The sequence below is a fragment of the Saccopteryx leptura genome, chromosome 3, assembly GCF_036850995.1.
Source record: "Saccopteryx leptura isolate mSacLep1 chromosome 3, mSacLep1_pri_phased_curated, whole genome shotgun sequence".
NCBI classification, from domain to species: Eukaryota; Metazoa; Chordata; class Mammalia; order Chiroptera; family Emballonuridae; genus Saccopteryx; species Saccopteryx leptura.
In genome coordinates, this window is record NC_089505.1 from 98,482,311 (window position 1) to 98,499,093 (window position 16,783).

At 57.9% G+C, this 16,783-nt stretch overlaps 1 protein-coding gene across 6 annotated transcripts in view; it reads left to right on the plus strand.

The window, feature by feature from the left end:
* ALPL (alkaline phosphatase, biomineralization associated) overlaps positions 1-15,085 on the plus strand; it is a 56,019-nt gene extending 40,934 nt beyond the window's left edge. For all 6 annotated transcript variants that reach the window (XM_066375329.1, XM_066375331.1, XM_066375334.1 and 3 more), the window contains 8 exons: positions 1,038-1,212; positions 1,967-2,142; positions 6,490-6,633; positions 8,598-8,667; positions 10,329-10,463; positions 12,592-12,783; positions 13,208-13,327; positions 14,013-15,085. In XM_066375329.1, coding sequence (XP_066231426.1) covers positions 1,038-1,212; positions 1,967-2,142; positions 6,490-6,633; positions 8,598-8,667; positions 10,329-10,463; positions 12,592-12,783; positions 13,208-13,327; positions 14,013-14,278 — 1,278 coding nt within the window. In that variant the 3' untranslated portion in view covers positions 14,279-15,085. The remainder of the gene's footprint in view (positions 1-1,037; positions 1,213-1,966; positions 2,143-6,489; positions 6,634-8,597; positions 8,668-10,328; positions 10,464-12,591; positions 12,784-13,207; positions 13,328-14,012) is intronic.
* The last annotated feature ends 1,698 nt before the right edge of the window (positions 15,086-16,783 follow it).

Below are 16,783 nucleotides of genomic sequence, written 5' to 3' on the forward strand. Positions count from 1 at the left end.
AGCCCCAAGCCCGCCGAGCCCAAGCCTCCCACCTCTCAGCTTGACAGCACGCAAGAAAGGGCCCTGGCGAGGTGGTCGGCCCTCCAAGGCCCCACTATGAAATGTGAAGAGCAGCAGCTACTTCCAAAGACTTTATTTTGAGGGTTTTAGCTCATTGATTTTTTAAAAATCTGTAGAAGAATAACATACGTAGAGAAAAGTGCACAAGAGCACAGCTTAAATTTTCACAAACTGCACATGTCGGAATAACCAGCATCCAGGTGGAGAAAACGAACACGACAGCAACCAGATGTCCTCCTGAGCCCCCATCCCATCCTTAACCCCCGCTCACCCACCCACAGGTTAGCTGGTCCTGCCTTTACACTTGATATAAAGGGAATCTTTCCCACATGGTTCTGTTGTGTTCATTCTCTCCCAAAGTGGTTCAGGAAGTTGGTTAGATTACTGATGTGAAGTGGTAGCTGTCATTCCCCGTGGTGTCGTTGTTGTTAGTGTTCTGTAATGAACATCCGCCGGACTCTAGGGGAATAGCAAGGACCAACTGGAATGTGTTCTGTGTCTTCAAGGGGCTCTCCGGCTGGTGGGGAAGGGAGAGAGCTTCAGGGTTTCTACTAGAGGTCTGAAGGGAGAAGGGCCTCTTCCCTATGTCCCCCTTCTAGATCCTACCTCTCCCTCACTCTCCCTCCCCTTCCCCTATCCCTCCCATTTCTTCAAGAACTCCGCTCTCCCTTCTCTAGGACTCACCTGCCTCCCCCTTGCTTACTCCTACCATCCTAGACCCAGAGAGGGGCCCCAGCTGGCCCAGCCCCGCTCCCCTGCCAAATGTTTCCATGTGTTGGGGAGTTAACTTCCTGCCCCTTCCTGCTGCCCTGGTTCCTGGCTGTGGCTCTGGGGGGGCCGCAGTGGGCAGCAGGGCTCAGCCAAGGCTGTGGGAGGCCTCTCTGTCTCCCTCATGTCCCAGGCTCCACGGTGTGAGCAGGGCTGGGTGGGCAGCACGCTGGGTCTGGCCGTCTTCCAACCCTCCTTCCCACCTGCAGACATACAACACCAACGCTCAGGTCCCTGACAGCGCAGGCACCGCCACTGCCTACTTGTGTGGGGTGAAGGCCAACGAGGGCACCGTGGGGGTGAGCGCAGCCACCCAGCGCTCCCACTGCAACACCACTCAGGGGAACGAGGTCACCTCCATCCTGCGCTGGGCCAAGGACGCTGGTAAGTGCGGGTAGTGGTAGGGAATGGGGCCCACCTCTGTGACTGCTTGAGCCTCAGTCTTCCCAACTGTACAATGGGGAGAAGGGAGTGCAACGATGCTCTCCAAGGCTCTTCTAGCGCCAGTGTTCTGAGAATCTGAATATTCATGGGATCTCATCCAGGACAGGAAGCCTAGTGGTTTAGGAACCCATCCAATGTGGGTTCTGGTCCTGGAGCACTTCCCTGAGTCTATTCATTTCACTGTAAAATGGGCATGAAAACAGAGGCTCCTCATGGGCTGGGTGTGAGGAAGGCAAGGGGCCTCGCCCAGTGCCAGCCCCGTGGGGGTTCAGCAAACGTCTCCTCCGCCCTTCCTCCTGGAATTGGGAGGCCCTGGCCCATGTCCCCAGGAACTTTAGAGTCAGAGTATGAGTCTGGCTGACACAGGTGACAACACCACTGCAGGAGGACCCTTAGGAGGGGCCCCTGTGTTCTTACAGAGCATTCGGTGGAGGAGGGGCACTTCCTGCAGGAGCGGGGTGCTGCAGGGGCTCGCAGCTCAAGGGTGCTCCGGGAGGCAGAGTGTCTGAGCTGCCAGGGTAGATGGAAGCCACCGTCCCCCTGCCCCCCCCCTCCGCTTAGTACAGATGGGGAGACTGAGGCCCAGGCAGTCATGCCACCAACACAGGAGGCCAGTCTTCAGCTATGAGGAGGGAGAGGCAGCGTGGAGACTGCTGTCTCCTGACGAATCAACTCCTTCTCTCCCACAACCCAGGGAAATCTGTGGGCATCGTGACCACCACGCGAGTGAACCATGCCACCCCTAGCGCCTCCTACGCCCACTCTGCCGACCGGGACTGGTATTCGGATAACGAGATGCCCCCAGAGGCCCTGAGCCAGGGCTGCAAGGACATCGCCTACCAGCTCATGCACAACATCAGGGACATTGAGGCGAGTGCCGGGGATGCAGCCAGTGCAGGGACCCACGGGCGGGGTGGCAGGGCCTCCGGTGGGGCTCAGGCCTTGGGTACAGGCTGGCAGGGGAGAAGCAGCTTGGCCTGGCTCCCCATACACCTGGGAGGGCTCCCAGCCCATTAGGGGATTTGTGGTCGAGGCAGGGAGGCTCTGTAGGATTTCTCTGCGGTGGGGCCGAGGATAAACCCTGGTGTGGCTGCCACCACACCTCAAGAATTAGGCGCCCAGGGATTATTTTGTAAATTGGAACCTGGCGCTGCACCCCCACAGCACAGGGAGGTGGGGGTGGCTGGGTGGCCATCTGAGGCGAGTATCTGCCCTGTACAGTCCCACATTACAAGGTATGTGTCCCATGTACTCATGCCCAGAGAACAGGTGGTGTGGACAGTGGTTAGCACATGCTCTCAATTTTAAACTTGGGTTCAACTCCTTGCCCTGTTTGCTAGCTGTGTGACTTTGGGTCAGCTACTTGACCTCTGAGCCTTCCCAGTTGCAGCCCCTTTGAGAAATGTACCTATCTCATAATCCCATTTGTGATGTCTACATAGAATAATCCCTGTAGAGTTTGTTTAGGATTGACACCTAGTGAGTGCTCAGAAAGTGGTTGCATTTATGCAAGAGCCACTTGTCCAGTGCCCCGAAACCCAAGTTATAGCCCCGAGCAGGTTCACGTGTGGGAGTGAGCGCCTGCAGCCCACCCTGTCCCCGGGATGTTCGTGAGCGCCTGCAGCCCACCCTGTCCCCGGGATGTCCAGTGGGCGCCTGCAGCCCACCCTGTCCCCGGGGTGTTCGTGAGCGCCTGCAGCCCACTCTGTCCCCGGGGTGTTCGTGAGCGCCTGCAGCCCACCCTGTCCCCGGGATGTTCGTGAGCGCCTGCAGCCCACCCTGTCCCCGGGATGTTCGTGAGCGCCTGCAGCCCACTCTGTCCCCGGGGTGTTCGTGAGCGCCTACAGCCCACCCTGTCCCCGGGATGTTCGTGAGCGCCTGCAGCCCACCCTGTCCCCGGGATGTTTGTGAGCGCCTGCAGCCCACCCTGTCCCCGGGGTGTTCGTGAGCGCCTGCAGCCCACCCTGTCCCCGGGGTGTTCGTGAGCGCCTGCAGCCCACCCTGTCCCCGGGGTGTTCGTGAGCGCCTGCAGCCCACCCTGTCCCCGGGGTGTTCGTGAGCGCCTGCAGCCCACCCTGTCCCCGGGATGTCAGTGAGCGCCTGCAGCCCACCCTGTCCCCGGGGTGTCCAGTGGGCGCCTGCAGCCCACCCTGTCCCCGGGGTGTCCAGTGGGCCCCTGCAGCCCACCCTGTCCCCGGGGTGTCCAGTGGGCGCCTGCAGCCCACCCTGTCCCCGGGGTGTCCAGTGGGCCCCTGCAGCCCACCCTGTCCCCGGGGTGTCCAGTGGGCGCCTGCAGCCCACCCTGTCCCCGGGGTGTCCAGTGGGCGCCTGCAGCCCACCCTGTCCCCGGGGTGTCCAGTGGGCGCCTGCAGCCCACCCTGTCCCCGGGATGTTCGTGAGCGCCTGCAGCCCACCCTGTCCCCGGGATGTCCAGTGGGCGCCTGCAGCCCACCCTGTCCCCGGGGTGTCCAGTGGGCGCCTGCAGCCCACCCTGTCCCCGGGGTGTTCGTGAGCGCCTGCAGCCCACCCTGTCCCCGGGGTGTCCAGTGGGCGCCTGCAGCCCACCCTGTCCCCGGGGTGTCCAGTGGGCGCCTGCAGCCCACCCTGTCCCCGGGGTGTCCAGTGGGCGCCTGCAGCCCACTCTGTCCCCGGGATGTTCGTGAGCGCCTGCAGCCCACCCTGTCCCCGGGATGTTCGTGAGCGCCTGCAGCCCACCCTGTCCCCGGGGTGTTCGTGAGCGCCTGCAGCCCACCCTGTCCCCGGGGTGTTCGTGAGCGCCTGCAGCCCACCCTGTCCCCGGGATGTCCAGTGGGCGCCTGCAGCCCACCCTGTCCCCGGGATGTTTGTGAGCGCCTGCAGCCCACCCTGTCCCCGGGGTGTCCAGTGGGCCCCCCTTAAGTGAGAACCTCTGGCTTGTTCCTTTTTCAGCCTCTTCTTATCTGCTTGTTATCGGTCCCTGAGCCTAGAATGGGGGTGCAGTGAGGCTCAGAGGAAGTCCCGCCTACCCCTAACCTCTGTTTCTAACCTTACCAAACTCGCGGGCTCCCAGACCCACCCTCTGTCCCCCACACGATCCCCCCAGTTTCTAAGTGCCCCCAGGCTCCCCTTACCAACCCATGACTTCGCTTTTCCTAGCGGTGGATTGAACACCATTTTCAGGACACAAAGTCCTGTTGACCCTTTTAGTGAGCATATATATCTGAGGCAAAGCCGCCATCCTGACATTGCCTCCACCTGATTCGTGTCCTGGGACAAGCCGCTTCTCCTCCCCGAGCCTCAGTTTCCCCACCTGTACAACAGGAGCAGAGAGCCCCGCTGGCCTCCTCCTTGGGCCACTGGAGGCCGAGATGAGGTCATGGATGTGAGAACATTTGTTGTACAAGCACAGGGTGTAATTATGGGGCTGCTCTTCAGAGAGACTTGGCAGAAACAGCCTGAGAGGGGGACAGGAGCTTAAGGGGAGATTTTTCCAGTGGGGGTGAGGTGTAGACTGGGGGGTCCCCAGGTCCACTAGGGGCCGAACGAGGGTGAGCGTGGGGGGGGGACAGTGAGTGCTATCCCTCCCCCTTACCTCTCTTTCTGCTCATCCTTTTCTCTCCCGCCGGCCCTGCCTCCCCACCACCCCGAAACCCCCAACCCCAGACTGTACATGAAACAAAAATCCTGGTGTCCGCCCTGAAAATAAATATCTTTTGCTAAAAAAACAACGAGAAAAAAAAAAAGAAAAAAAGAAAGAAAGACACAAACCCAAACCCCAAAGCCAAACAGCCAGTCTGTTATTTGGGAATTTAATGAGCCCGTGTGAAGTCTCTACTGGGGCTGGAAGATTGGGGGCTTCATTTCCACTCTGAAAATGCCAAGGGGTCAGGTTCTGTGGGAACAATGTGGGGGGCAGGGGGCCAGTGACCCAGGGCCCCTTCTCCCCCTTCCTCTCACGGCTGCCCCGCCCCCAGAGAGCCTGGCTAGGGCTGACCGTGGGGAACGTCGCCTAGGAAATACTTCCTCGTGCAGGGAGAATACCCCCCATGGAGGCCACCCTGGTGTCCGGGACCCCTGCATTACTGCGTGTCCTCCTGTGACAGCTCTGTGGGGGCTGTTATTTCCATTTTATAGGTAAGGAAATTGAGGCCCAGGAGAAGTGACAGGCCCTTGGTCAAGAAGGGACAGAGTCAGGATTCAAAACCATGTCCCCTTCAGTTCCTTATGACCCAGGCTGGCCCTGGGGCACCTTCCCCACCTCGACCACCGGCCCAAACGCCCCGAAGAAGCTGGGTTCCCAGGCGGAAGACGGAGCGGAAGGGAGAGAAGGAGCCCCGAGCTGCCTGCCAGGCCCAGCGACAGTGGACCGAGGCCCAGCCAGAGCTGGGCTCTGCTCTCCCGAGGTGTCAGCCAGGGGCGGCGGCCTGGGCTGACGCCTGTGGTGACAGGAGGACACCGGTGTGGTGGTAACTGTGGGCGGCAGCTGTTATGCTCTTGGCCCCGTTTTAAAAATAGTCAGGACTTCAAACATGGACTCCCAAGGAAAACAAACAGTCCCGCGTCCCTCCGCCCGCGCAGGCAGTGCGGTGGGTAAAATTAGCCTGGCGGGGACTACACAGACGTGAGCGCTGGCCCGCTGTGTGCCCAGGCTCGCAGCTGGGCTGCCCCCCAGACCTCCCCGGCCGCGGCCTCTGGCCTGCGGGCACCCTGCCTCTCACGATGGGCAGAGGAAGCTCTTAGAGCCTCCGCGACGGGCTCTGTGGACACAGTAGGGCCCCAGTGCCAGGGTCAAAAGACATCTCAGGTTCAAATCCCGGCTCTGCCGCTTACCGCCTGTGTGGCCTTGGAGGAAAGAAATCAGAGTTCTGCACCTATTTACTTATTTGGACGAAGGGGACAGGTTCCCTTGCGGCCCCGGCGGGAGTTGAATGAGATGATATATCTGAAGCGCTCGGGTCCTTCCTGACACACTTTCTAGAAGAGCTCTAGGAAAGGTGTTATTTTTACAGAGCTCAGGGAGGTGATCCGTAGCTCCGATGTTTCACCCCGACCACAGTTCCAGCAGACTCACTGTCTCCTCTCCGCAGACTGGAAAGATGAAGGCTCTGCAACAGCAGCAGAGACTGAACTCGGGACTCCGCGGGCTGCAGAGGCACCCATGCCGTCCCCCAGCGGGGGCCACTGGGGCTTCTGGAGATCTGGAAACCCCAGGGTACTGATGGTTCCTGTCCCCTTTAGGTGATCATGGGGGGTGGCCGGAAGTACATGTTCCCCAAGAATAGAACCGACGTGGAGTATGAGTTTGACGAGAAGGCCAGGGGCACAAGGCTGGACGGCCTGAACCTCATCGACATCTGGAAGAGCTTCAAACCGAGACATAAGGTAGCCTGTTCACAGGGGCCAAGGGGCTGCAGGGTGGCCGGCGGCGGGTGTGGGGCTGGGCGTCCTCTCTCTGAATCGGTTTTCTCCTCTACAATGTGGTCGTGATCCTTACTTCATCCTTCCTCCCAATGGTATAACAGATACGTGAACAGCACATAGTAGGTAATCAATCCGTTCCTTCAGGGGAGGGCAACAGAAAGAGCTACGCAGTGAGGAGGAGGGTGGGCCAAGGAATAGCTTGCATGGATGTTCAGTCCACTTGAGCCCCTACTGTGTGCAGGGCCCCTGCCTGGGCATGAGGTCCAAATGATGAATAGGATGGTCAAGGGGACGTGGAACAGTGTGCTTGGATGGCAGGATGCCCAGAACCAACCAGAACTCAGAGAGGACAGACCACAGGGAGAGGCCGAGAAGGCCTGGCAGAGACAGGAGAGGGTAGAGGAGGCAGCACTGGGAGGTCTCGCAGGCAGAGGCGGCAGGGCATGAGGTAGAAGCCCTTCACAGTGAGTTGGCTTTGGCCAGAGCGAGGGCACGTGCTGGAACGTGGGAAGGGCCCACGCTTTGGCTCCTGGAGTGGCTCTGGCCTTTTAAATCTGTGGTGCTGGCCGCTGGGCCTGGGGCAGCTGGGGTCTGGAAATGACTGTGGTCAGGGCTGAAGACAGTGGGGAGCAGCCTGGCAGCCACTTTGATGTCACTCTGGGGTTGGGTTTCTGAGGGTTCCAGGCCTGGCCCCAGGGGAGGCCTTGCGGGATGGGGCTGAGCCAAGAGTGAGGTGGGGGCAGGGCCTGCGAAGGGCCCCCACAGGGTTGGTGGGGGTGGGACTGAGCTGCTGTGAACCGTTCCCATTCCTTCTGAGTCAGCTCAGGCTGACCCAGAGCTGCTCCTGGCCCAAGCCAGAAACACAGGACCCTCCCAACCTCAGTTTCTCTATCTGGAACATAGGACCAGGTTTTAATTCTTCTTGCAGGGTGCTTACCTTGGTGCTCAGTCTACACCCCAAGAGAGAGGGAGAGGGCTCCTCAGCACTGGACCGGACAGAGTATCACTGTGGGGTCCCAAATAGGCCATACATTGCTTGAAAACCATGCCTTCTAGAGTGTCTCTCCTTTAAAACTGGATAGCTGTGTCATCTGTGTGTCTCAATTTCTCCATCTGTAAAATGAGAATAATACCTACCCTACCTTATAGGGCTGATGTGAGGATTAAATGAGTAACACCTCAGGGAAGCAGAGGAGGGGATGGGAGTGGGGGACCAGAGCCCCACTTTTTTAGCCTTTCACCTTCCTTCCCATAACAACAGCTGGGGTTTGAAAACCACTGATCCTAATGCCATTGTCCAGAGAAGGCAAGGGACTCTCCTGAGGACACACAGCCGATGCCTGGCAAGACCCCCGGTCCAGGGCCTGAATGGAGCCATCTCCAGGCAAACCAACCAGCCCCTTCCTGTGGCCTGTATGCCCCAGAAGAGCAGCACTTCCTTTATTGCCCCCTTATGTGGGGTCCCCAGGACAGAATGAGGGCTTCACTTCCTCCCTGGCTTTCCATGGCCCTTCAGAACACCTCTCAGCTGGCAGCTCATACCTCTCAGTGGGCACTCAAATCCCCTTGTGACCTTTGCCTGCCTCTTCTTTGCCCCATGTCCTTCTCCTCGGAACTCTACTCCCTGACCCCAGGTTGATCAATTTCTACTTGTCCTTCAGGGCCTCATTAGGACATCACCTCCACCATGAAGCCCTCCCTGGTTTTGCCTGTGGGTTCACAATGCTCTCTGGTCTCTCATAATTCTCCTCCCCCTGCATTAGAATTGCCTATGTATTTGTCTATTCTTGAGGGCAAGGGTGCTAGGTCCTTAGGTAGGGATTGGTTGTGGGAAAACAAATACATCCCTCAGACTCGGACCAGCTGAGGTCAGTCCTTCCCGCCGCCCCAGCCCCAACATGACTGACGCAGACCCTTCCTCCTAGCACTCTCACTACGTCTGGAACCGCACCGAACTCCTGGCCCTCGACCCCAACACTGTGGACTACCTCTTAGGTAAGGGAGTCGGGGTGTTGCAGTGGTGGATGCTTGGCTGGGTGCCCCGGGGCCAGGGCTGTGTGACCCAGCATCTGGGGTGAGGCCCCAGCCTGCTCCCCTACTTAGGGACCTTTGCCCTCAGACTCTAGGACCTGGGAGGAGTGAGGCAGGGGTTCTGGTTCATAGAACTTCGGCCCCAAATCTGCTGGCCGTGCAGGGTGAATAACCCCATTGAGCACAAAGGGACACTGAAGGTCAGAGAAGGGAAGCCACCTCTGGCATGCCACACCGCTGATTAGAGTATGGCTCGGGTAAGTCTGAACCCTGGCTAGAGCTGAGACTTAGATCCTAGGCTGCAGAGCAGGGGACCTGGAGCCAGCCCTGCTGTGTGGCCAGGGCAGAAGCCAGCCTGGTTGTCTCTGCTGGTCTTGACTGGGAGGTGCTCCCTCCTCCCCCGCGGTGGGGCCCAGGGCGGCTCTAGGCTGGGGGAATGAGGCCCGAGCACCACCATGCAGTCTGCTGGGTCCCCTTTCTCACCTGGTTATTGTGCCTGGCCAGTGGCGGCAAAGTTTCCTGCAAACCTTTCCCAAGGAGCTCAGGCCCCAGGGGCTGGCTGTGTCAGTGGAGGTTATGGGTTCAGAGCTGGGCACCTGGACGAGCCCCCAGATACATGCACACAGCCCTCTGCTTGCCTGGGTCACAGGGCACAGGCTCCATACCACACACAGGCTGTGTGGAGCTGTGCATGCACCCATGGAGTGAGCAAGACAGTTCCACTCATGGATCAGAGTGCTGGGTTCAAATCCGGCTCCTACCACCTACAAGCTGTACAACCTTGGGCAAGTGATTTTTCTTCTCTGTCCCTCAGTGTCTTCTTCCATAAAGTAGAAATAATAGCTCTGGTAGAATGGGGATAATGATAGGACCTATTCAGGGCTGTCATGAGGATTAAATGAACTAACGCATTATGTAAGTTATTTGTTGCCGTGTATCAAACTATCCTAAAACTTAACAGTTTAAAATAAGAGCAAACATTTATTACATGCATATTTCTTTAGGTCAGTAATTGGGAGAGGCTTGGCTGGGTCTCTAACGAGATTGCAGTCATCTAAAGGCTTGAGTCCGGGACTCCCAAGATGGCTCACTGATATGGCTAATAGGTGGCCAGAGGCCTCAGTCTCTTGCTGCATGGATCTCTCCATACAGCTGCTTGAGTGACCTCACAATATGGCAGCTGGCTCCTCCCAGAAACCCAAGAAAATACAAAGCAGAAGCTGCCATGTCTTATCCAGATACAGGACAAGAGCCCGGGGGCCCTGTCGAGTCCAGATACAGTCCTCTGCCCGGGGGCCTTCGGGCTGGGGGGCAGGCTAATGGGCTTGAACCCCAGGTCTCCCGCTTAGCAGCTGAAAAAAGCAAGTAACCGACCCCGAGCTTCAGTCTCCTCCTCTGTAAATGGACATGGTGAGCCCTCTCCACGGTGGGGCCGTGAGGGTGGAAGGAGGGAACATCCGAAAGCGCCTGGCACACTCTGGGCCCTGAGAGCCGTCCGGATGAGCTCGCTGTCCCCACTTTGCCCCTCAGTTATGTGTGGGGAGCCTGCGCTCCCTGAGACACCACAGGGGCCTTGGGGTCCTCCTAGCAGGGCCGTGGACTCTAACCACCCACGTCCTCCTCAGGTCTCTTTGAGCCGGGGGACATGCAGTACGAGTTGAACAGAAACAACCTGACTGACCCGTCACTCTCTGAGATGGTGGAGGTGGCCATCAAGATCCTGAGCAGGAACCCCAGAGGCTTCTTCTTGCTGGTGGAAGGTAGGGCTCCAGGCCTGACTGCGGGGCCACTTGCCCGGGAGCTTCTGGGTACACAGTTGTGAGGTTAGGGGACAGGGAGGTCCAGCTCTCAAAGAGAACTGTCCGGTCTGGTTTGGGAATGATGGGGGGAATTCCTTCTGGGAGGATGGAGTATGGATTGGAAGAGAAGGGGGCAGTGCTGAAGCTCCCAGCCCAATAGGCTATCCTTCACACACACCTACCTGCCAGGCTTACTAGTCCAGGAAGGCTTCCTGAAAGAAGAGGCAGGGTTCTTCTTTCCAGGAGCTCTTTCCTGAGGCCTGGTTCTGGAGGGGTATGCAGCCTTCTCAGTTTCATTTCTCAGAAGAGATAAACCAGCAGATCCAGTTGACATCTTCACTCTGAGCAGCTCCCTGGAGATGCTCATCAGCCTATGGGAGCCCTCGCAGCTGGGCAGTGGGCATCTATCTGCTGGTACTAGGCACGTGTGGGGCCAAGGTCAGGTTCCTGAGTCCTGTCTCCAGAAGGAAAAGGCCCAGGGCAGGCCCCGGGTATCCCAGGGTCTCCCAGCGTGGGAGAGCCAGAGCCTTTGGGAGTCGGCAGGGCTGTACAGTGCCGGCATTCGTGGAGTTTGCAAGGGCCTATGTGAGGCCCTGGAGTCCGGCTCTTGGGCTCTTGTCCTGCCGCTGCCGTCCACTGGCTCTGTCGCCTCTACCTGTACATTTCTGTAAAGTAAGGCTCCACATAGTCCCCCTCCCATAAAAGGGTTATTAGCACCCATTGTGTTCAGAGACATTAAGTACTTTGAACAGGGCCTGGCAGAGAATACATCCTCGGCGTTTCTATTATTATCATTATTATGATTATACAATAGCTAAGTCAGTAACAATAGGAAATTTGAGGACGTGATAAGGTTTCCGGAATCTCCCAAAGTTCTAACAGCCATTGTCTTCACGTACACACCCACACGCACACACAGACACATTTGCACACATGCTCTCACCACACATACACGCAAGCTCAAGCCCCTCTGCTCTCCAGAGGCCAGTGGCCGCCAGCCGGCTCGACTGCTTTCTTGCCAAACCCTGGGGTTCCCATTCAAGAGCGGCGGTCTCGGCCTGGCCCCAAACAGGCCTCTGACGCCGTCGAACCAGCCGGGAGCCGGTGGTGGTGAGCTTGGGCTCCCCAGGGAGCAGTCCGCTTTGTGAGCAGGGCCAGGACCGGGCCCACCAGGCCAGCTGCTCCCAGAGCCACAACAAAGGAAGGACCCACCCTTCCAGCCTGCCAGACCCACGTGGTGAGGCTCGGGCTAGCGGGCAGGGAGAGCGGCCAGGCGCCCTGGCTCAGGACCCTCCGAGCTGGGAGTGTCCTCCAGGCAGCCCCTTCCTGCTAGAGACTGGGAGGCATTCCCTCAGGTCACGCTGCCCTTAACCGTGACCCGTAAGCCAGGCTGCGTGCCAGGCCTCTTGTGCTCACCTTGGAGCGGCAGCGTGTGGGATGCAGACTTCCACAGGCCTTTCTGGAAGCCCGCTGTGGGCCCTGCCCAGCACCGAGGGCTTTTGCCACTTTTTCAGACTGTGCTCGACACTCCGAGGGGGCGATTCAAAGTGGAGGTGGCAAGGCAGGTGATCTAGAGTGAGTCACACCTGAATCCAAATCCCCCCGGCACATCCCACCGTGGGCACATGACTTCCCCAGTCTAGGCCACAGTTGCTCCATCTGTGAATGGGGCTGACTGTACTCATCTCCGCCCAGGATCACTGTGAAGGGGAAACAGGCATCAGCTTGTAATGCCCGGTAGCCAGTGGGCACTCGGGCATGCTGGTTCCCTCCTGGCCTCTCTGATGTCTCAGGGACTCCTTCCAGCAGCCAAGGAGCGGTGCTAGGAGCGCTTGGGGGGCTGGAAGGAACACAGGTTTCTAGTCAGGAGATCTGCTGTACATCCTGGCTTTCACTCCACACGTGGGCCTTTGGTCCAGCAGCTCGCCCTCCCTGAGTTGCTGTACAGTGAACGGCTGCAGACAAGCCTGATGTGGGGCCTGGCATATGGGAGTTCTCCGTCAAGGAATGGTGAACCCGGCGGTCACATGGGGGGTCTTGGGAGTGCTGATCTCCCCTCACCTGGGGGCCTTTGCCTTGGTGTCGCAAGGAGGCAGGATTGACCACGGGCACCATGAGGGCAAGGCCAAGCAGGCACTGCATGAGGCGGTGGAGATGGACCAGGCCATCGGACATGCAGGCACCATGACCTCCCTAGAAGACACGCTGACCGTCGTCACTGCTGACCACTCACACGTCTTCACCTTCGGCGGGTACACCCCCCGGGGCAACTCTATCTTTGGTACGTGGGCCTCCAGTGAGGTGGCCACTAGGAACTCCCAGGGTCTGCCCCCCTGGGAGCAGGAGTGGAGTGGGAGAACCAGCAAGCCCAGGGCTGGCAACGGGTGGGACTCAATGAGAATTTAAGGACAGGTAGGGGAATGCAGGGTGGAGGGATGGGGTGAGGTGAGTGCATGGGTGGGTGGCTGGCTACCTGGACAGTGGATGGATAGAAGAATGAGGGAGAGAGGGGAGATGGATGGATGGATGGACGGATGGATGGATGTTAGGGAGGGATGTGGGCACAGTGAAAATTGAGGGATGGTTGGTGGGGAGTAAACAGGGTTTGGATGGTGGCTTCATAGAGGTGAGTTGGGGCCCTTCAAAGGGACTGTACTCCTGGTGCTCCAGTGTGACCCCTGGACCCCACACTTTCTCTTGTGCAGGTCTGGCCCCCATGGTGAGCGACACAGACAAGAAGCCCTTTACTGCCATCCTGTACGGCAACGGGCCTGGCTACAAGGTGGTGGGCGGTGAGCGAGAGAATGTCTCCATGGTGGACTACGGTGAGACTGCCCAGACCCAGGGACGGGAGGGGACAGGCCCCCCCTCAGGGATGGGCCTGGGAACAGAGTGTAGGCTTGTGGTCAAGGCCCGGGGTCTCAGAATAGTCAGGACTGAGTCAGAACAACCTCAGTTTGAATCCCCTTCTACAGTTTCGTAGCTCTGGGACCTTGGGCACATAACTTCACCATTCTCCGCTTCACTTTCCTCCGTAAAAGGGTTCTACCTCCCAAGGTTGTCTGAAGAACTAAATGGGTCTGATGAGCTCACCATGGAGCCTGGCACCTACAGGTGTTTGCTATATTAACTGCCATTTATAATATTCCAATACATGAGCCTTCCCAGGGCGTTCATCCAATTCCATATTGTTGAATGTTCATTTGTTTGGATGTCCCCTGAGACCCCTGGGGAATTTCATGATGCAGCCAATGGTAAGAGACTCTCCTGGGTTGCCTTTCCTTCTTATCCAAATAGCTTAGATGAGGCCGATTTTCTCTTCAGGGGGTTGAGACTGCAGGCTTCTATGTCAGAACAGACTCAGGCCCGAATCCTGTAGCCCACACTGAGCCTCAGTGTTCTCTTCTGTAAAATGGGGCGCCCGAGCCAGCCTGGGAGGGGCACGGAGAAGCTGCTGCACAGTGCCAGGCCCTCGGTGGGCTCTCTGCAAATGTCTCTTCTGGCCCACAGCTCACAACAACTACCAGGCGCAGTCTGCGGTGCCCCTGCGCCACGAGACCCACGGTGGGGAGGACGTGGCAGTCTTCGCCAAGGGCCCCATGGCACACCTGCTGCACGGTGTCCACGAGCAGAACTATATCCCCCACGTGATGGCTTATGCGGCCTGCATCGGTGCCAACCGCAACCACTGTGCCTCAGCCAGCTCGTCGGGCAGCCCCTCCCCAGGCCCCCTGCTGCTCCTGCTGGCCCTGCTTCCCCTGGGCACCCTGTTCTGAGGGCCCAGGGCCCGGGCACCCACCAGCCCATGACAGGCGGCCAGCCTCCCTCTCCCAGCGCTGCGCCCCGCCCGCGGCCCACACCTCAAGGGGCAAGGAGGTGGGGGCACCCACAGCCTCTGCAGCCGCCAGAAAGGGGACCCAGGAAACCAAAGCCTGCTGCCCGCCTTGCTCCCCTCTGGAATCCTCCACGGAGGCCAGCCCAATTCCTAGCCTTCTGCCTCCGCCCCAACCCTGCCGACCCTTGGGCCAGCAGGGAAGGTTTCTCTTGGGCAGGCAGAGAGCACAGACTGCAGAAATTCTCAAAGCATCTTATTTTTCTAGCAAACACATTTCTCCAGATTCAGAGGCTCTGGAGCTTCCATGGAACATTCCAGATCTGACCTTCCCACCCCCCTCTCCTTCTGTCTGGAACCTACCAGGGCCTCCCATGTTCATGTCTCTACCTGAAGGGGAGACCAAGTCCTTCTCTTCAGGATTGGGGGTTTGCTCACTCACTCGTCCCAGGGCCCGCCAGGGCTCCCAGAAAGTCAGCTCCGGGGTTGGCCTTCCACCCCGGGACTGGCTGTCCACCCCGGGACTCGCTGTCCACCCCGGGACTGGCTGTCCACCCCGGGGCTGGCTGTCCACCCCGGTGGCCTGCGCTGGGAAGAGCAGCCTGGCGGTGGATACTGCCCAACCCCCAGCACACATGCCAGCTCTTCCCTGAAGCGACTCTCCTGTCTGGAACAGCAAAAAAAAAAAAATTTCTCTCTTTGGTGTTGGTTAAAAGGGAACACAAAACATTTAAATAAAAATTTCCAAATATTTCTGAGGACAGAGCTGAGTCTTTGTGGTGAGGGAGGAAGAGACTGAAATAGGCTCGTTTCTTTGGGCAGAGCTGGACTTAGGGCCCAGGAGCGGGGGTGGGGGTGGGGTGTGGAAGGAGGGTCTCCTCCTGGCCTGGGGGTTCTAACACGTGGGTGACTTTGGACAGATTGCTTTGTGTCTCTGCGCCTCAGTTTTCTTATCTGTAAAATGGGAGCTAGCCCACGCCTGGGTTGCTGTGAGGATTAAAGAAGACTGCCTCTGTGCCCTGAAACCATGCCTGGCACCCTGGCTGCATGGTGCCCACAAACAGAACTACACACGCTGGCCCATGGCAGCTACTCACTCATTCATTCATTCATTCTCTCACTCACAAATGTTGAGTCTGTGCTAGGCCCTGCGCTGGATCTGAAGAATTGAACGTAAACAGCGCTGACATGCTGCCCCACAGAGCTTCAGCCTGGCTTGGCAGTTGTGATTTCTCCATTCCTGATTGTTCTCCATGCCAGCCCGGGCACTGGGTCCAGGATGGCACCTGACACATATACCTGTGGGTATACAGTTTGTTCCTCTTGTCATTGGAACAAAAGTTCCTATAATGATAATAGCAATTAACATCAATCATTTACCATCTGCCAAGCCCTGTGCTGATGCTTTACACGAATTCAGCTCATTTCATCCTCCCTAGGAAGTAGGGCCCCATCATGTGCATTTACAGATGAGGACACCAAGGGTGAGGGAGGGAATATGATTGGCCCAGGTCCTCCAAGTTTTGGAGCTGGGATTCGAATCCAGGTCCATTTGATTCCAAAGCTCCTACACTAATGGCACCCTTTGCTTATAATGCATTTCCAAGCTCCTACCAACCAGGTTCTGCGGTGGACAATACAAATGACTCATAATACACCCCAGTTCCTTCATGAATAAAAATGCACCTGTGCAGATTTCCCTCTGAGCTTCCTAGCAGTCTTAGCAAAAAGGGAAGTATGTATAGCCAAGCTGATGCTGGGATAAAGAATTAAACTGGGACAAAGAGATGTGTCATCTTGAACTGTACAGTGCGGTGTTTTCAGGTGTTGTTCTCACCTGCCAGTATGGGAAGCTGGGGCTCGATCCCACCATGGGCCTCCCAGAGGCAGGATGCAACATGCACCTCAGAAGTATTGGTCCGCAGTGCGAGGGAGCTGGGGTAGTTATTCTCCAACTCTCATCCCTCATTGACTAAGGGCTGCTCCTGGGAAAATCACCACCCTGGCCCTTCCAACCTTCCCCCGGGAGGGCAGATAGAAAGGCCCCAGGCATGTGCTGGAACATTAAATGCTCAATTTATAAAAACAGGACACCGACAGCATCTTAAACTTTGGGGTACACTGATGGGTTGAAAAGGCTGTGGGTCCGAGAGATGAGGCTTCATGTCTCTGCTCCACCGTTCTCTTGTTTCTATGAACTTGGGCAAGTTCTCTAGCTTCACTGATGTTCCATTTCTGCACCTGAAAGCAGAAGGGGCACTTAGGATCCCACTAGGAACAAGGGCTCTTCCCCCCGAGTTGAGGCCATGGGCTGCTGTGTTCTTCAAGAACCAATGATGTTCGGGCACCCACCACTCCAAAATCTTCCCCGTGCCTCCTTCACTCAGTCTGGGCCTCTGCACCCTTAGGCCGCTCATCACCCTTTATTGTAACTGTTGGTGGGCTCTGA